Genomic DNA, 19,675 nt, shown 5'->3' with positions numbered 1-19,675 from the left:
TGTCCAGAATGTAATAAAAAGGGCAGCCTTTCAACATAAGGAGTGTTGTCCTTGAAATTCATATTTAAAATACCCTTACAGTTCTGAATCCATTAAACATGCTAAGTTAACTGATTTGTGATATAGATTATATATAACATGGAATCTTGCAGACTTATCCTATTAATCTGGACCATAATCTTCCAATATGTGGACATGATCTCCAGCTTGGCCAGCTTGCTGTTTTTGTTTTGCTTTATTTTTTAAGTGCAAAACCTGGGAATTTTTCTTACCACAGATTTCTTTTTGTAAGGAAGGCAAGAGGGCATTTACCATAAGCCAAATTCAAATTAATACCATTCAAAGGATGGTATGGCAAGAAGAAAAATCCAGCTTTCTGCCATGGAGGCAGGGCAGTATTCAATTCAATTGCCTTTCAGATACAGCCTAGCAATGCTTGGAATGGCTAGATATTCAGGCAGATCATAAGTCCTTACCTGGAGGACCCCTCTCCCATACAGGGCCTCATGCAGTATGTAACGAGGCAAACCTTTGCACCTTTTAGGTTAACTCTGGGTTATTTAACCAATGTAATGAAGCAACCTATGATCTGGCCAATTGGAGGCTGCATATTTTAAAGAGCAGTGGAACATGCACAGTCTGCAACCCAATAAACTGAGGATTAACCCACAACTAGCTGTTGCTACATGCAAACAGGGCTGCTATGTGAAGATGTACATATGGAAAGTTCATCTGGTTTACAAGTAACATTGTTTGTCCCAAAGGGAGCAGTCTGAAAAAAAGAGTCCAGTATAACTTAAACCCTGTGTGACGATGCACCTACAGAAAACACACCCAGTTTCAAAACCAGATATAATTTAACAACTTTTGGTATAAGCTTTCTCTGCAATTGACAATAACCTATTAAAGGAAGAATGAAATCTTAATATTGCTCTGTGCAACCAATACTAAATTGGTTGTGGTCGGTGACCAAAAGAATCGGTAGGCTTTAATTTGTGCTGCCAGATGACAAAGAATCAAAATAACCATTGCCATTTCCTCATTTTAAAGGATCTCGTTATGTGTGGGAAGTGGAAGGTGTTAAGGTGGCCTTGGGCATGAATAACCAACTGGGTTTGCCTTCAGCCGCACACTCCTCCCTTTCACATAACTAGAGAATTTTGCATTCCATTCCCATGCTACCCTTTCAGCGATGGGAAGCATCAAAGCCCTTTGTTTTCTAGGTGTTCCTTTCCCCTTTTCCCCAGTTGCTTCAGCTGTGGATTGATCACATGGATATGTGGCAACCCAGGGCATCTTAAGCACAGTCTATCCCAGGATCAGGATAACTGGTCACATGAAGGCAAAGCCACAATAACTAGAGTATTACAGCCTTCAGTTTCAGTGACTTGTTAGGCAAGTGACTATATGGCAAATTTAGGTATACACTGAATGTATACTGTGCTGCCAAGAGATACATTGTTCATTTGTACAGTTCTCTACAGCTCATTACTGTCAATAATACATTCCAAATACACGCATTTTATTTACAAGTTTCAACCACTGTAATTAATCTCCTTCCTTTCAAATCTGTATCATGTATTTATTAATTTAGTAAGAATTGTTCTTATTTATTTATTTACACTATTTTACCCCGTCCTTTACAAACATCCCAGGACGGCTTACAACATAAATAAATCATAGTGATAAATAAATACAACAAAATACAATAACATAACAAGAAACTTACTGGCAGAAGCATCCCAAAATTTTACTGATCCATCTGCATGTCTTAAAAAGAACAGAGTAAAAGTCAACTTAAAAGGATACCAAATGGTTACTGCCTCATTCAATATTACAATACCTCTGTGGAGACAGAGTATGTGCCTTGGCCTCCCTCTCCCTCTGGTATTTAAATGGAGCCCTGCTGTCAAGCCAGCTTCCCACTGCCCTTGCTAGGCTGGTCATAAAAAAGCAGATCTTCTGTGTGATTCCTCAGTGCAACTTCATTGTTTGCCAGCACCAATCAGGGAAGTGTTTCTGGGTGTTTCTGGGTTTCAGGGTGCTTCTGGGTTTTAATTGTATTTGTATTATGTTTATTTATTTATGTATGTGAGCCGTCCCAAGGCTATAAGCGATGGGACGGCATACAAAAATTCTAAATAAATAAATAAATAAATAAATCAAATAAGTGTCCCCTAGAAACATGTCCCAGGTGTTTCAATGGAAGGCAGGTTTTTATTGGTGCTGGCAATGTGCACATTCCTCCTCCATTCTCTTCTAAGATGTACTTAGTGAGTATGGAAAGGTAGCAGGATGAGCAATCTTTGGGATGCAGGAGAAGACAAGTCTCTTGCATGGACTGAATCATGAAATTAAACCAATTTATGGGGAGAAGGCCACAGCTACTACAGTGACTCTCTACACAAATGACATTTTGAGGTTTTGAATGCATATTAGAAAAGAAGTCCTTGTTCTTTGCTTTCTGCTGTTACTCAAGCATGCATCGATTTGTACATGTCTGTACAATTTGTACATGTCTGCTAAAGCTGACAGAACACATTCTAGTGCACGGCATTTGCAAATGGCAAGCCTCTTCTTCGAGAGGAATTTGATCTCATCCAAAACAGGCAATTCTTTCACTTTCCTGGTTGTCCAACTGCCTCACATCAGTAACTCTGTCCTTTCTGGATTAAGTCTCAGTTATGCACCCTCATCCAGCCAATTGCTAACTTCAGGCGGTCATTCAAAATGGTACCACTATACCTGATTTAGTTGAAAAGGAGTTGTATATCATTACTATAGTGAAAACTGCTCTCTTCAAAAATCCAAACTTTCCAAGCAGATCCACATGGATGTTAAAAAGCACAGAGAACAAAATGGCCTCCCCAAAGGACTCTTATAAGGAGCAACAGTAACCGAGTGCTATTTCCTAGACTCTTCCAGAAAGGCAAGCAGTGCCCTCCACCCAGCCAATGTGCTTTTTGTACAAGGATACAGTTATCAATTGTACTAAGAGCTTCTCAGAGGCTGAAACTCCCCACTTCTCCTGCAAGTAACTGAAAAAAGGGGAGCCTATTCCCAGTCTTAGGTTAGAAGCCAAACTGATAATCTAGATAGTTTATATAATCCAAGAATAGCTAGGGTGACTCAGCTACAGCAGTTAGTTTGACAATCTTGGCAAAAAAGAGAGTTTGGAAACTGGCCAGTAACTTCTCCCTCTCCCAAAACTGAGGGAGAAGTTTTTGTTAACAAAAGTCTCACTATCACTTAAAAACAGATTGTAGTGATACCTCCCTTAAGGAAGCATTTATTACACATATTGAAAAGGCCAACAGTTTTTCCTCGGGATCTTTGATATTAGCCGTACTAGGGTCAAAAAAGACAAGCAAACAGAAGAAATCCTGCCAACATTCTTGGATGTTAAGAACTAAAATGCATCCAGAAGATGAGCAGGATATCTTTTCTATAAAGTATGAAATAACACTGGGGTCAACAATAAAGGAGTTGTAAGCAACCTCTGTAAGCAAACTCTGAAAGCAATACAGACTCTTTTCATGCCCAGTTGTAAAAGTCATGTGATGGTATGGAAAACCTCAGTCACATGAGACAATGCAGAGGCAATAGCTGGCACAGAAGTACAATATTTCAGCACCATTACTATGAAGCAGGCCTTCAAATGGTCAATAAACTGGACCAGATTCTCCTTGGCTTTTCTTGCTCCTTTACTTAAGTCATCATTATCATCCCTACTGCTTCATCCTCTTCAATTCATGGACTCAGGCACTGGTTACAAGACACCTACTACTGTGTGATCCTCCTGACACAACTTCCTATATGAAAAGACAATTAGGACAGCTGATAATGTCAGCTAAAGTGATCATTCTAATGCGTCAAGTTTCAGGACTGAGTCATTTCAGTGGGTCCACCACTCCTTCAATAACTGGAACCATTTAAAAATAAATTTCTTACCCTGTAATAATAATTTCAGGATATGTCTGTGCTCCTAGATTCCATGCTCCACCACTGATAGGCCACTCCTGAACACAATAAGAATGTCATTCTAGAAGTTATATTTAGAATTCTGAAACATGGTTTTGGTTTTTTTAAGTAACATTTTACAGTTATACAGTCATTAACATTATCTGTATTGTTTTTAGGATAAGCTGGAGGAAATACTGCATTAACAAACTTTTGTGCCCTTTATTGCATTGAGCTTTCAGTGGCAATTTTGCATACATGGTTAAGATCTTTTTGCTCTCCAATGCTGATGGTCCACCTTGAAAATATAAGCTTTAGTTAAAATAAAAACAAGTTTCTAATCCCCACTGTTGAAGAGAGATGTCTGAAAGCAAACTAGCAGATTCTGCTCCAATATTAAGAGAAAATAGGTCTTTCATGACTACATATGTCTCCCTGATGAAATTGAGATTTTACATACTTCTGCCTAAGTACTTCTACGGAACATATGTTCAAACTTCTCTGCACAAACGTGGATTAAACATTAGGTTCATATTAAAACCAAGAGCAATTTATCATCCCAAACAGATTCCTCAGTGGTGTTCTGTATTGTACTAATCTGCAGAAAGCAGAATTTTCTTGGGTTGCAGAACATTCTCCGTCTGCTCTCTGCATCTATTAATAAAGTCAATATTCCTACCACACTCCAGTATGGCTTTGTCATAACAAGACATGACAAAATGAAGGGGGTATTCCTGCTTTTTCCTACTCCGAAGGCCCCTCTCTGTAATACATCTAAGCGCTAGTTAAGTCAACACATTATCCAACTCCCAGCTCAACTAGCAAGATGCCACTGTTCTTCAAAGCTGCACTTCCCTCCTCTGTCTGCACCAGCCACAGAATGCTCAAGAGGCCATTTTAGCTGAAAAGATCACAGCTAAATCTGCCATTCCTCTGTGTGGTACAAAACTGGTTAGATCATTATGAGAAATGCACTAACTGAAAGGCCTACTTGCTTAGCCCAGTCCAAAGGTTCCCTTCTTCATCCCTCCCAGTTGGCCAAATACATTCAAGCCTTGGAGTAGGACCTATTTCTCCCATAATGGCCAAGAGACGTTCATGGTACACTGAAGCCATGTTTAGCATTAGTCTGACAGCCAATTCTCTACTTTAAAACATTCTTGTGATGGAGTAATATGGCCAGTAGGAAAGTGGATGGCTTCCCTTACTATGTTCCACTGCTTTCTGCCTGAACTTCTTCCCCAAAACATTTTAACCTCATCAGGTCTGATTCATCTGTACCTCACAAATACAGGTATAGAACCCCTTGTGAGAAAAACAAATTTGAGGGGATTGCAGTGGAAAAGGAGTGGGCATGAAAACAGCAATGTCATGTCATGAGTTCCTGAGGGTAGCCAACAGAGTTTCATGGCACCTTCAAGACCCATCGCACCCACCCCACCTGCCCCCTCAAAAAGGGGAAAAAATCTGGTATAACCTTGCATGGGCACTGCTGACGTTATCAAATCTCTTCCCAGTGCCTTAGAAAACTACTTTTGGAAACATGGAGGGAAAGACAGAGATAAGAGCTGCATGAGTCCACAGCTCCTCATTGGGCATATTGCCCCCAAGAGGACTGGGACTAAAGTATTTGCATTCCTAGCGAAGAAGTGCCAGTCTTCATGCTGACAAGGCCTTTGCTTTGGCAGGAAAAACTGTTAAATTGTCCTTTTCCTGCTGGAAATGTAATTCCAGTCATAGAGGGGAAAGATGGTTGACCAGGAGCTGGGAGTGCCTGTTACACTACCCCTGTTGCATGTCCATTTCTTCATCTTCAGAGAGAAGGAGAGGGAGATATTGACAGAGTGGGCACTTTGAGGCTGTGTGTGCAGACATATTTATGCATCCTGCACTATACTGTGGTTGGAGTCTACTACCAGTCACCTCACTGAAGAGAAGATGTGAACGATCTTTTCCAAGAGCAAACTGCAGATATTTCCAGGAAGTATGGAGGAGGGGGAAGTGTTAATTACCGGTACAGAGTTTGGGAGACTAATTGTGCCATGCAAGTTTCTCCATGAAATTTCTGTCTTGCTTTGCCAATGACTTCTCCTTCATTGAGGGTGGAGGAAGAAATGATAGGCTCAAACATCCTTGGCATGATTCTGATTAATAATCACCCTAGTTCAGTGATGGTGAAACTATGGCACGTGTGCCATAGTGGGCACACAGAGCCCTCTCTGTTGGCACGCGAGCCAAGTCGCCCCAGCATCGCCCCAGCAGCCATGCACATATTCGGAAAAAGTAACAGTGCCAGGTGACAACGACACTTGTTAGCCACAACTCGCCGCAAGAGGGGGCGTCAAACAGGTGGCCAGAGGCAGATGCAACAGTTGCGCCAGGTGCGCCAAGAAGGGAGCAGGTGAGCAGTGAGCAGGTGTGTCAAGCGCTGGCAGCGGCGCCCTCCTCCTGCCTCCTCCTCCTCCTCCCCCCAGCCTGAAGCATGTGAGCAGCAGCCCAAGCCACCCTCCTAGCACAGTGGCAGGACCCTGCTGACTGGGTAGCTGCAAGCGCAGACAGGAAGCCGTGTGCCCGCCTGCCTGTGCGCCCGCTCCTGTGCCACTGGCTGCAGGGGGTGGGTGGGAAGCTGGATGAAGGGAGCAAGTGACAGGGTTGAAGTGGCAGCTCAGCAGCAGCAGCTGGAGCGAGGAGGAGGAGAGAGAGGGTGCCCAGGATCGATATGGTGATTCCTGGGGAGGGAGGCCAAAACGAGGAAAAGTGGAGGCTGGAACTGCTGCGAAGCGAGAGGAGTGGGCATGTGGCGGGGACCCTCCTCCCTACCCGACCCCACTCGCCAAGGCTTGGCAGTGCCGTGGGGGCACCTCGAGGAAGTTCCCAAAGGAAGCGTGGAAGGGATCAGTGATAGCCTCTCCTCACCTTTAGTTTAGGTCTCTCTCCCCCCCAATTCCACCCCTCCGGTAAACTTTCAAGCGCTGCCAAAGTTTCTGTGGCATTCCTGGTGGCTGGTTTGGGGGTGAGGAGGGAGGGAGGAAGGGAGGGAGTGTGCGTGCCTAGGTGCAAGCAAGCCCGGTGTCCCCCAACTTTGGGGCAATGAACGTGAACATGGCTCCTTCTCTCTGTTATTGTGTTTTTCTTTTAAGACAAAAGATGTGAACGTATGAGTTGTTTTTTCTAAACAAAAACCTCAGTATTCAGGTTTTATTGCAGTGTTGGCCCTATGTGATAAATAAGTGGGTTCTGGGTTGCAGTTTGGGTACTTGGTCTCTAAAAGCTTCGCCATCACTGCCCTAGTTGATTGGGTGAAAGGACCAAGAACTTTGGATCAAAGTGGGGATGTAATGCTTCCATTCTTGATTATAAAATAAACTGAAGAGGAGAGTAGTAAAATCTATACCTTGGATTTTGGAAACGCTGATTTCAATAAACTCAGAAAAATGGGAGTTTCTGAAAGAGGAGATACTAAAGATATGATCAGAAACAACGATCATAGGAGAAAGCAGCAGCAGCAGCAAAAGCTAGTCTGGTTGCATAAAAGGCTTAGCAGAGATCTGCAAAACAAAAAGGACACATATGGGAGGTGGCAGGCAGAACATGATCACTAAGGAGATGTACAGGCAAGGCAGCCTGAAAATGCAGGCATGGAGTCAGGATGGCTAAAGCTGAAAAGGCTAAAGCTTAGAAAGTCGGTGTGGGATGCTTCATCAGATACATCTGAAGTAAAGAAGGACAAAAGTGACCAGCTGCTCAGCAAAGTTGGCAAAATGATGATGGATGACAAAGACAGAGCTGCTCAGCAATTATTTTAACTCAGTCTTCTTCCAAAAGAGGTTCTCAGACCCAACTGGCACATTGGCGAAGCAGACTGAAGGGGTAAGGACTGAAGTCTGAAATCAGCATAAGATTGTCAGTGAATTTCTAAGCATCTGAAATGGTTCAAATCCCCAGGTTGTAAGAATTGCTTCCTCAGCCGTTGAAAGAGCTAGCACATGGACACAGAATCTGGAGAACAGATGAAGTACCAGAATACTAGAGGAAGTCAAATATGCAGAAATGACAAAGAAAGAAGAGGAAGGTCTGAAGAATTACTGAGCTGTCAGACTGACATCAAAACCTGGGATAATTCTACATGGCAGAACAGATCGATCTTGTCTCTGAAGGAGAAGGAGGACGTATATCTCTACCAAACTTGGAATTCATTTTATTACCAGCTAGAGAAATGGGACTATGCATAGATTTGAATATGACTATTGACTGTTAAATGAGGAAGATGTTAACCCAGTATATCTGATGTCTTAAATAATCATTGTTTTTAAAGTCAGATTGTTGTGAAAATAATAAAATTGATTTCAAAAAAAACCTGGGATGATTCCAGAGCAGATTATAAACTGCTTAATCTATACGAACCTTGACACTATTGCAGTGTTCGTGGGAAGTCAAGAACCAACCATGATGGAGTAACCTTATTTCATTTTTGAAGTTTTTTGGGTATGCATGCAACTTCCTTAGTAGATTGTGGAAATACTGCAGGTGTGATATATCCCGACTTTAACTTCATAATCATTTGACTCAGTGCCCCATGATATTTTGATTATGAAGCTAGTCAAGTGCGTGCTGGATTACAATACTACTAGATGGATCCACAGCTGGCTGGAGAATGATTTAAAGAGTGCTTATCAGTGGTTTGTCATCAAACTGGAGGAAAGTATCAAGTGGGGTACTTGGGCTTTGTAAGCATCAACATTTTTATTAATGCTGTAGGAGGAGATGTAGGAATTGCATATGATAGAATATTGGATGGGATAGCTAATACCTTAGGTTACCATAGAAGATAGGGCAAAACCCTCAAAATGAACTTAGATTTGAAAACTGGTCAGAAAATAATAGGGACAGAGACAACAGAAGAATAGTTTCAGAACCATGGAAAGTAGTTCTACTCTATCCTGCTGCTCAGACCTCACCTCAAATACTGTGTCCAATTCAGGACACCACACTTTAAGAAGGATTCGGATAAAATGTTAAGGGCAACTTAAATGATCAGGGTGTGAGAACCTAAGACCTACAAGGAAAGATGGAAGGAAGTGGCTATGTTTGACCTTGAGAAGAGAAAACTGAGTAGGATATACTAGCACTTTTCAATACCTTTAGGGCTGTCACACAGAAAATGACCCCAATCTTTTCCCTATCATCCATTTGGTTTAAATTACAGGAAGGCAGACTTCAGTTAAACATCAGGAAAAGCATCCTGTCAGAGCAGTCAGACAAGGGAAACAATCAGGGAGAGAGTGGGTTCTCCACTGAGGAAGGATATTTGAGCACAGACTAGACAGCCATCTGTCAGGGATTCTTTAAAGTGGATTGCTGCACTGAGATCAAAGGGGTTTGATCTGGATGGCCTAAGCGGCCCTTCCAACTCTATGATCCCACTCAGTATTGCATTCTTTTGTTCCTTCATTGCAAATCATCTGTCCCTGAGGCTTTGGAGCAGGGAAGTGGCTGTTAGGCTAATGTTGCATTTGACTTAGAGTGTACTGTAGTTTCCTCTAAAGTGAATAACCACCATTCACTCCTGTATGGAAGAGTAATTGTAACGGTGTCAGTCAGGGCCCAGGACACAATCCAGGGCCAGCACCAGGCTTCAGTTAGTCTTCAACCCAGTCCTGTAGCCCTGGCTCCTGTCCACTTGCCTGCCAGATGTTTACTGTTCTTGTTTATTGTGTAAATGTTTGACAGATTCTGTATTACTTTTGTTTTGCAGTTTCATGTTTATGCCACTACAGCTCAGGTGCCTAATGGAGGAAAGCAACAAATACAATATAAAAATAAGCACAGAGTGCAATCTGATTCTACTCTTGTCTGAACATAACAGTGAAATAGTGATGTAACCATGACGCTGAACAGCAGGCAAGTTTTCATTGGATGGCAAGTCCTCAGGTTTAATGGGCATCACATAAAACTGACGAACTTCTGAGCTAACGTCACAACACTAAAAACTCATTAACACAGAAACATAGAAACTGAACAAGTCAGAAAGGGTCTCCTGGGCCATCTAGTCTGACCCCCAGCTCTGGCCAGCTCCACTCATGACATGCCTACCATATGCATGTCCAGCCTAATAGAAACATAAAAAAACCTAACAGAAACATAGAAACAAATTAAGGCTATGAAGACTTCATTAAAATGGAGACTATGATGTGTGGAGAGTATAGAACATGATACAGCCTACTTGCCCCTCCCTATGCAGCACCAGGCTGTTCCAGGATATCGGAAGTCACTTATACCTGCATACAGTCTGCCTGCTCTACCCGATCAAAGCAGGAGGTCACAAAGTTTGAAGCACCAAGTCGGGAGGGGGAGAGTGAGGAGGGGGCTGCATTATGCCTTGTAGTAATATGTCTGCATATGCGCAAAATTTCTTAAAATCTCAAAGCGTGAAATTAAGAAAAATGAAAGGTTTTAAAAATAAAACTACCATAAAGAAACATTGAACAATATTAATTAGCCCTACTTCAATAAAACATTTCCTAGTTTTTCTTTTTTTACCTTGTTGCTGTATCCTTGCTTCTTATATTTAGCGCCTACAGAATATAGCACAGGAATCAGATCTGCAGGACAGTCAGCAAAATACTCTGTGCAGGTAACTGGTGATTCATGAATGTCCATGGGATATGGATTTTCAAAAATTGGAAAACTGAGAAAGATTTGGGAGAGTGAATTAGCATACAGTTTTAATAAAATAGATCACACATAAGCTGCTAAAAATAAGACATACTCCCAAATAATGTATGTTGATTTTCTCAAAAGCATATGTTTAATATTAGGTGTAGAATTTATATTTAAAAAGTAAGACGAATGGTCCTAATTTCTAAGAACTTTACATTAAGGAAGAATTTACACTAAACATGTAAATTGGGTCCAATGGGTTTTCTCCACTGTATTCTGGGAATAATCAGTTTTGAGGATACCGTCAGCTCTTTGTTAGATGTCTCAACTTTGTCCAGTTTGTGCTGAAGACACAAATGTGGGAATGGATGGTATCACTTCAACATGTAGTTGGTGGCTCCCATAGAATTGGAAGGGATCTTAAAGGTCTTCTAGTCCAACTCCATGCACAATGCACAATCTGCACCACAGCATTTGACTACAGCTTCACTGAGAATGTTGCTTAAGCACCTCCAAGTGAAGGAGATGATGGAATACTCATTTATGCAATGCCTCCCCGTACACAGAGAAACCCACGACATGCCTCTGTCAACCATACTGGTGAGGCATGCTGGGATCTGTTGGTTCCTTTTTCCCTTTATAGGATTGTGCCCTTAGATGCTGAGGTGGAGGGTCCTAGCTTGTCGTTCATGCCATGCTAATTTTCTAAGTATATTCAGGTGCATTCAATCATCAAAGACTCTACATGCAGCCTTAGGTACTACAGCCTAGATCCAAGCTTACTACTTCAATAAGACTGACTGCTTTGGCTAATCTTGTCTTACTGGTGGTGTAGTATGTTAAGATCATTTTAGTAGTACTCATAATTGAACTTTTTTCTTATAAACTGTCTTGAGGGTCTGGTTCAGACCAGCTAAAGGTAAAGGTTTCCCCTTGACGTTACGTCCAGTTATGCCTGACTCTAGGGGTTGGTGCTCATCTCCATTTCCTAGCCGAGGGAGCCAGCGGTTGTCCACAGACAGTCTCCGTGGTCATGTGGCCAGCATGACTAAACACCGAAGTGCACGGAACACTGTTTACCTGCCCACCAAAGTGGTACCTTTTCATCTACTTGCATTTGCATGCTTTTGAACTGCAAGGTTGGCAGAAGCTGGGACAGAGCAACAGGAACTCACTCCATTGTGCAGATTCAAACCAGCGACCTTTTGATCAACCAGCCCAGCAGCACAGCAGTTTAAACCACTGCGCCACTGCAGTCCCTGCTAGCAAGGTAGAAAAACCCAATGGCAGGGTAGAACTAAGAAAAACCCTCAATTGCATCAATGCAATCCTAGGGTTCTTTTGGTTGGGAGCCATGCAAGTTAAACAGGCTTGAAAGTGGTGGGGAGTGTAGACAAGCCCTGACATAAACAGGTTCAATAAAAGAAGTGGAATACAACTGTGAAACACTTCATCCATTACAAAGATGCAATGAAAGAAAAAGGATCAATGTGACAAAAGAAATTAATGTCTGCTTTTCTTATTAATAGCCTAAGTACGGTGGAGCCATTTTAAAATACATCCTTCATGCGGAAAAGAGTTTGAGGGGTAGCTCTCTTGTGACTATGAAGAGCTGCACATTTTCCTTGCTCTTAGCTGAGAAGGCACTTTTCCTGACAGAATCAAAACTTTGAATCTATCCAGGCTTTCTCAGTCTTTTTCCAGGTTCTTCAAGTGTCCAGTAAAAGCCTCATCCGGAAGCACCATCAGTCATATGTGAGCGGTGCAGTTAATCACCCTGTCTTTGCATCGTTATGTTGCATCGTTATGACACAGCTAGCTCTATCACAGGAGGCAGATCATCCTCACAGTAAGTGAAATCAACTGTTATCTGACTTTGGTTAGCTTTAACTATGTCTGCATGTAAATAATTTTTTGCTACTTTCTGCTTCTTTCATGTAATGGCAATGTTTGGGCACATCCACACTGGTGGCACACACAAAATGTGGTGGGAAGCATATTTGCTCTTTTCTTTGCTTTAGAAATCACTGATCCCAACAGTGTGATTCCACTGAACACAGATTCTATAGTATCGAACATTTATCTTCTAAAAATGTAACCTCAAATAAAAATGTAACCTCTTTTATATTTTATATTTTTATTTATTTTATATTGTTAATTTTAATTTTATATTGTTATTTTTGTATTTTATTGTATTTTATTGTGTTTGTAAGCCGCCCCAAGGCTTCGGCAAGGGGTGGCATAGAAATGTTCTAATCATAATAATAATAATAAAAAATATCCTTCCTATACCTCTTTAATCGGTGCAAATGAAATCAAAACAAAACTTAAAACCAAAAAAGCTACTTTAAACATACTTTTACAGCATGAATTAGTGTCAACACTAGTTGTATTTTACATACTGTTTGGCTTTGTTTTATTCATGATATCTTGTATTTCTAAACTTGGTTAAAAATAATACTGAACAACTTGTTATTTTTTCTAATAATGAATCATAAATCATGCAGAATGTATACTTACTTGCTCTGAGTCAGGTCAATGACAATGAGATCTTTTTCCAACAGTACAACTAGAGCATAGGGTTCTTGAATTTCTAAGATCCAAGCACAAATATTAGTGAACTGGGACACTAAATGAAAACCGAATTATATTGCTGTTCTAAGTAATCATAAAAGGAATGCTTTCCAAGAGAATACCCAAATAATTTTCCACACTAGGAGACATGTTATTTACTGAGATTTTTAATCTGGATTGGCTTCAGTTGCAAGGAACTTACAGGCAGCTGCTAGGAACTGAAACTGCATTCAGTTTTCCACTCTGTCACATTATTAGAATGACGGAGTGGCTTAAGTCTGCCTGGAACACTGACAGGAGAGGCACATACTCTTGCATGTGCTATCCTGATCACAGAGAGTGGGACATCAAGAGGGTAACAGACACCTTCTAGGAGCATGGTGCTGCATGGGTATTCCCTCCCACACAGTTTGGCAAACCCACATATTCTTACAGCCTCATGGACAACAGACTTCAAAACAGTAATTGTTGATAACAACCATGCCACCCAAATCAAACATATTGAGCTTGACTCAATAGAACTTATTATTTGTAAACTCCTTGCTCCACCACTGAGAAGACTGAGAAAACTTTAGAAATTAACGTCAGGTTTTTCTGTCCCTGCATCTGCTCCATGACCACTGCGTACAACACACTCACCATTTGGGTATGGAGTTTCACAAAGAGTTAAAAAGTCAACAATGGGATGATCCATTTCAAGCACTGTAATTGCTTTCCCATGCATAATCGTCAGACTTGGCCTTCTCCAAGGTTTGTCATAAGAGAGTCCACCAGAAAAAATTATAAAAGGGTCACTATATTGGAAAAATAATACAAGAGTGTGATCATTTTATGGTTTTGCACTGACTTTCAGTCCAAACTTTTTTGCAAGCTGGAAAAGAGAACTCAGGTGATTTTATTATTTATTTATCATTGATTATAGCTTTTATCTGCCCAATAGCTGATGTTCTGTTTGTAACCAGTCTGTATGCTTTAATTTATTCATTTATTGTAAATGATTTTAAGGAAAGAAGTCTGCAAAAAGCAGTGTATGTAAGTTGTAACCAATGTTTAAACACTCACACCTACCTTCTTAGGGTTCTTGAACTGAAAAATTATGACTTCACTATTACATTAATACATCTGCCTCATGAGTCTGCCCACAGGGAAAGGCAAATAGGGAATGTCCATTGAAATGCATTGGTTCCTTCTGAACCCCCTAGGAAATTACTGGGAAGTTTTACAGACCATCTTCAAATCCAAACATGTGCAAGAGATGAACATTTGTTCTTAGAAAGGAATTTGAAATGAAAATACTTCCTTACAGAGTAGTTTTAGGGAGCAAAGTTTAGTATTATGGCTATTTGAAAGGAGGGGCCATTGCTATGGAGCAGGTGTGGCATCAGAATGCTTCAGGATATGCATAACACTCCTTCTGCATACTCATTGAAAATGTTGGGACTTTTCTATGTGCTCTCAGTCTAGAGCCATTCTATGCTTTCAATCTATGGCCATTCAGAAGCATATCTGAATATTATGGCCATTGTTATGGATTATGCAAAGCAGTAGCAATCTTGGGATGCCTAGAGGTACTCTCTTCCTTTTTTCCTGGGGCTGCTTGTTTGAGTCCAGTACATTGCCATGGCCATTCAGCAACACAGCTGAATATGCTCACCGTTCAGAAGAAGAGGGGCTTGCTAGTAGCCCTGGGAAGCTTGGCTTTTTTGCAGGCACTCATTCAGTGCACTTATACCGGTGTTCATATGGTTCCCTGTGATGAAATCATTCCAAACCTATTCCATTTGGAAGGATGGCATTTGTTTGGGGAAGGGCAAGGGGTTCTGGCAATCATGGAAATAATCCTAGGCATGGTATTTGTTTCTTTGTTTTCTGAGGGGAGGAAGCCATGTCTGATCCATTTGGAGAGGGTGCCAGTGGATCAAACTGCAGTCACTTTTGTTCAATGCATTTTGATAATTTTGATTCTGCCTATTTAGAGATGAACCCTTAAAACCTCTGCATTAGGGGTCTTTGGAATTACCGTATTTTTCCGTCTATAAGATGCCCCCATGTATAGGATGCCCCCCCACTTTTCTTACTGATCTCCAAATGAGCAAGCAAGCTGCTGCTGCGCATGCACGCCCGCCGCCTCCCCACACACCTGCGCCGGTCTCCCCCCCAGCGCGCCCACAATCGCGCATGCCTCTCCCCGAGCACACCCCCCCAGCACCCCTCCACAATCACACCCTTCTCCCCACGAGCGCGCCCCACCTGCACCAGTCCCCCCCCCCCCAGCACGCCTGTGGTTCTCCTCTCGGCCCCCTGTGTATAGGACGCCCCTCCATTTTAAGGTAAATATTTTAAAGAAAAAGTATCGTCTTATACACAGAAAAATAACGGTATTCTCTATCAGCACTCTGTAAGGCAGTATTTCAATTTGGACCTATTTTCTGAGAAAATATTCTTAGAAAATATTTTCTATTCTTAGAAAAATATCTAATTGCAAAGGCCATTTGGTGTCCTTTTTAACACTGTCCATCTAGCCCAATAAGCAGCTCAATCATCCTTTGGGATAGAACAGACTCTAGCTTTAACTATCTGTGAGGAGCCAAAAACTTTTTAGGAGGGCTACTTCCCAGCACTGGAGCATTAACTTCTTTTATGAGTCTGGGATCCTCTGCCGCGAAAGCACACCACACTGAGCAAAAGCCCCTTCCCTAGCAGGCTAATAATATGGGAAAGCAAACATCTAACATGGCAGGATATCTTATCCTTTGCTAGCGTGGCAGGGCTCCTGCCAAATCAATTTAGAATGGATCCCTAAGTTTATTCAAACAAAAACCTAGCCCCATAACTTTAAATGCATGTATTATAATCTCTCTCTTTCCAATAATAGTTATGAAAGATTGTCAGTGTATTATAGAACAGACCCTCAAGAGGATATATAAATTTAAAACGTTCTAAATGTTTTATTGCATAGAGAGAAGAGAGAAGACTTATGCAGGGTGGATATTCCTCAGCCTAGCCCTAGCTATATCTTGGAATCAGCTTGGTTTGGCTATTTTCTCCCAGCTGATAAGGTATCTGTAAAAGTTCTCCTCATAAAACAAGCTAGGGGATTTCATGTAAAAAACTTACTCTGTTATACTTGAATCAGCAATGAATGAAAAACCAATGTTCAAAACACTACGTTCCTTTCTTCCCTCATCTGTTTATTTATTGTTTTTCTTTTCCTCCTGTCCTCCAGAATGCTCAGGGCCACTTACACAGGAGTCTGTCATATCATCCTCACGAAATCCTGTGAAGCAGGGCAAGTGATAAAGCGCCATGACGCACAGAGCCAAGTGCATCTTGGCTTCAGCTGTGTAAACCAAGAATTTGATCAGAGTATTAAGTGAGGGTGGGGGTTGTGCTGAACTCTTTCATGGAATGAAGATCAGCTAATAACTGTCACTCCTAAGCTGCTTTTTCTTCCACGGGGAAAATGTAAATTGACTTCATACCTTTCCCTGGTGGGTGAGAAAATAACCTGAGGGACTATGTTAGGGGAAAGGGCCATAGGGAAACAGTAAACATCCTTTGTGTGAAGCATATAAGGGAAATATTATTTTTCCACTTTTTTATTTAATAAAGTTCTAGCCAACTTCTTTGATCAATAAGTTTCCCAGGACAACAAAAAATGCCCCTGTCCAAAATGTAACAGTGATAGGAAAAAATAAAATTTATTTCAATGGAAGCAATATAGTATATTGTATAGTATATTGTATATTGTATAAAGAAAAGCAGGAAAAGGGTAGTGGAGAGCACCATGGAAGCAAACCTTATTTTTTCTCAGAAGACAAGGGCACCCAGAAGAAAATCTCTAAGATTGGGCAATTTGGCATAAGAGAAGACAGTCAGCAAATGGCTGGGTAGTCTAGAAAAGCTAGCCTAGAACCCATCTACCTGACCTAGTAATTTTCTATGAGCAAGAAGTTAGCTTACACTGCAACAATCCAGTCATGAGCCCCACCATTGGAGTCTTGGGCAGAGATTTATCACTTCAGTAAGAACTATTGAATCAATGGCCTAGGGAGGCTGTGGGCTGTCCCCCACTAGAGGCATGCAAGATGCAATGGGGCAGCCATCTGAGAGGGATGGTTTAACTTGGTGTCCTGCACAGAGCAGGGGTTGGACCCGCTGCTCCTCTGGCCCCTTCCAATTCTACTATTCTATGATTCTATGTCTAGGCAGGTAAGTCTCCATGGTCAAAATTCATCACTCTTTCTATTATATCACATTAGCTGAGCAGTGTGTTCTAACAGAGGCTTCTTTGAAACACTGGGTTCTCTGAAACACCTAAAAACAAAATATTAATTTACTATATAGTTTTCCAATGGGCCTTACATACAGAGCGACCACTGACTTATTAATTGAAAATTATAAACTTTCTAAATGAAAAGAAGAAAATAAAAGCATCCTAACAGCTTAATATGCATTGATTTCAGCAGAAACAAGCCATTGTAGAGTGACCCTTGCTATCTCCTTCGTATGAGAAAGATTTTTTACTTACCTGTTTTTACAGGTCTTGTATTCTACTTTAAGAATTGGTTTACAAGATTCAACTTTTTTTCCATCCCGGTGAATTTTACCTATAAAATTAAAAATTCTTATGAAATACAAAGTTATTTTCCTCTAAGACCAGTGCATTCATGTAGTAATTCTGCTGTTGTTCTGTACTGTCACTTTGGAGAAAACATATTTGTCTGAAAAACAGGGCAAAATGCACGTATGAGCACGCATATGACAAACCACCAACCCCTACTGATAATCTGCTTCCTTTAGGGTTTGGTGGAATGGGAGCAGGGAACTGGTTCCACTGTAGCTTTTTTCAAACATCAAATCCTGTTGAAATGTTTTGATGTTGATGGATCAGAACTAGTGGAAAAGAAAGAATGGCTCCTTTGGCCACCAGAAACAATAGCCCACACAGTATTTAGCCACTGACCGTAAGTTCACAATTATGGCCACAGCTTTGTATGTCGTAAAAGCATTTTATACGTACTAGCAGTGCCTTGAATATCTTACCATGTGGAATGATTATCTGGAAAGGTCTGCTGGGACTTTTGAGATTCCACAGCGTCAAGCTGCCATCCGAATGACTGCACATAAAGTGCTTCCCTTCATTATGCCATCCAATAGAATGAACAGCCTAAAAGAAATGTTAGCAATAACAGATAGAAGAGAGCATATGCATGAGTGAGCAAAATTAAGAATGTGTAAACACAACCATCTAAATTTTTCATCAACTAGTTCTAGGGAAGTTGTACATGTAAAACCGCATTATAACAATATAATGATCTAGTAAAATAATAACAAAACAGCCCACATCCTATTAACCTTCTAAGATGCTTGTAGCCATAAGATAGCCAGATACCAGGCCATTTAGGGCTGAAAGTTTATCATCATCAATAACCAAGATTAATAAAACTATGTGAGTAAAATGAAATTAATTATCATGTATCTTTTTTCTTCCTTTAAGAAACACAAATAAATATTTAGCATCTCAACAATTCAGGTGACAGGCTAGCCTTTAAGGTAAAGATTTACCCTAGAGTAAAATTAACAATATAATGCTACTTTATATCTCATCCTATTCCATGTGTAGAAATATTTATAGTACAATTCTATGCATGTTTACCCAGAAATAGTTTATTCCAACTGTGAGCTTACTCCTAAGTAAAAGAGCACAGGATAGCAGCTTTTAGTGGACAGGTATGATTACATTTAAAAGCGAAAAAGCCATTCAAGATGACAGTCTTTCTGCAAATGGACAGCCAAAAGGCCTAAGAAGCTCAAGAACAGGATGAAACAGTGGTTTTCATGTGCGTACAAATAATTTCTTGTCTCTTTTCCAAGATAAAAGTAAGACACTGCTTACACTACTACTTGCTTCATGTATTTATTTATTTAAACATGTATACCCCACCTATACCAAAGGTCACAAGATGGTGTTACAATAGAGCAGCACAAGAATATGAACATGCAATAAAACCCTATCTTTAAAATAAGATTAAAGTTTAAAATATTGGGTAAGTAAAAAGGTTTTGGCCTGGCACCGAAATGAATAAAGTACTGGTGCCAGGTGCACCTCTCTGGGAAGCAGGTTCCAAAGCTAGGGTGCTACTGCCAAAAAGGCCCTTCCCTGGGTAGCCATTCTTCTGATTTCCTGACAAAGGACCTCAGAGGAGGATCCAAGGGCTCAGTCAGATGTGTATGGAAAGACATGCTCCTTCAAATATCCAGGTCCTAAACAATTTAGGGCTTTATACGTTACAGTTAACACCTTAAATTAGGCCTGGACTTCAACTGGTAGCCAGTGCAGGTGGCACAGGACTGGAGTTATGTGATCTCACCTGCCAGTCCCTGTCAAAAGCCTGGCTGCTGTATTTTGAACCAACTGAATTATCTGGACTGTCTTCAAGGGCAGTCCCATGTGGAGAGTATTACAATAGTCCAATTG

General features: G+C 41.0%; 1 protein-coding gene across 1 annotated transcript in view; it reads right to left on the bottom strand.

The window, feature by feature from the left end:
- The window catches only part of STXBP5L (syntaxin binding protein 5L), a 109,086-nt gene that overhangs the window by 54,021 nt on the left and 35,390 nt on the right, over positions 1–19,675 (bottom strand). The window contains exons 8-14 of the mRNA XM_044449686.1: positions 18,241–18,364; positions 17,726–17,804; positions 13,834–13,988; positions 13,141–13,213; positions 10,501–10,648; positions 3,952–4,019; positions 1,730–1,770 (exon numbers count right to left, since the gene is read on the bottom strand). Coding sequence (XP_044305621.1) covers positions 1,730–1,770; positions 3,952–4,019; positions 10,501–10,648; positions 13,141–13,213; positions 13,834–13,988; positions 17,726–17,804; positions 18,241–18,364 — 688 coding nt within the window. The remainder of the gene's footprint in view (positions 1–1,729; positions 1,771–3,951; positions 4,020–10,500; positions 10,649–13,140; positions 13,214–13,833; positions 13,989–17,725; positions 17,805–18,240; positions 18,365–19,675) is intronic.

The sequence above is a fragment of the Varanus komodoensis genome, unplaced genomic scaffold, assembly GCF_004798865.1.
Source record: "Varanus komodoensis strain SLA01 unplaced genomic scaffold, ASM479886v1 scaffold60, whole genome shotgun sequence".
NCBI classification, from domain to species: Eukaryota; Metazoa; Chordata; class Lepidosauria; order Squamata; family Varanidae; genus Varanus; species Varanus komodoensis.
The sequence above is the reverse complement of the archived record's forward strand: the minus strand, read 5'-3'. Positions and strand labels throughout refer to the sequence as shown.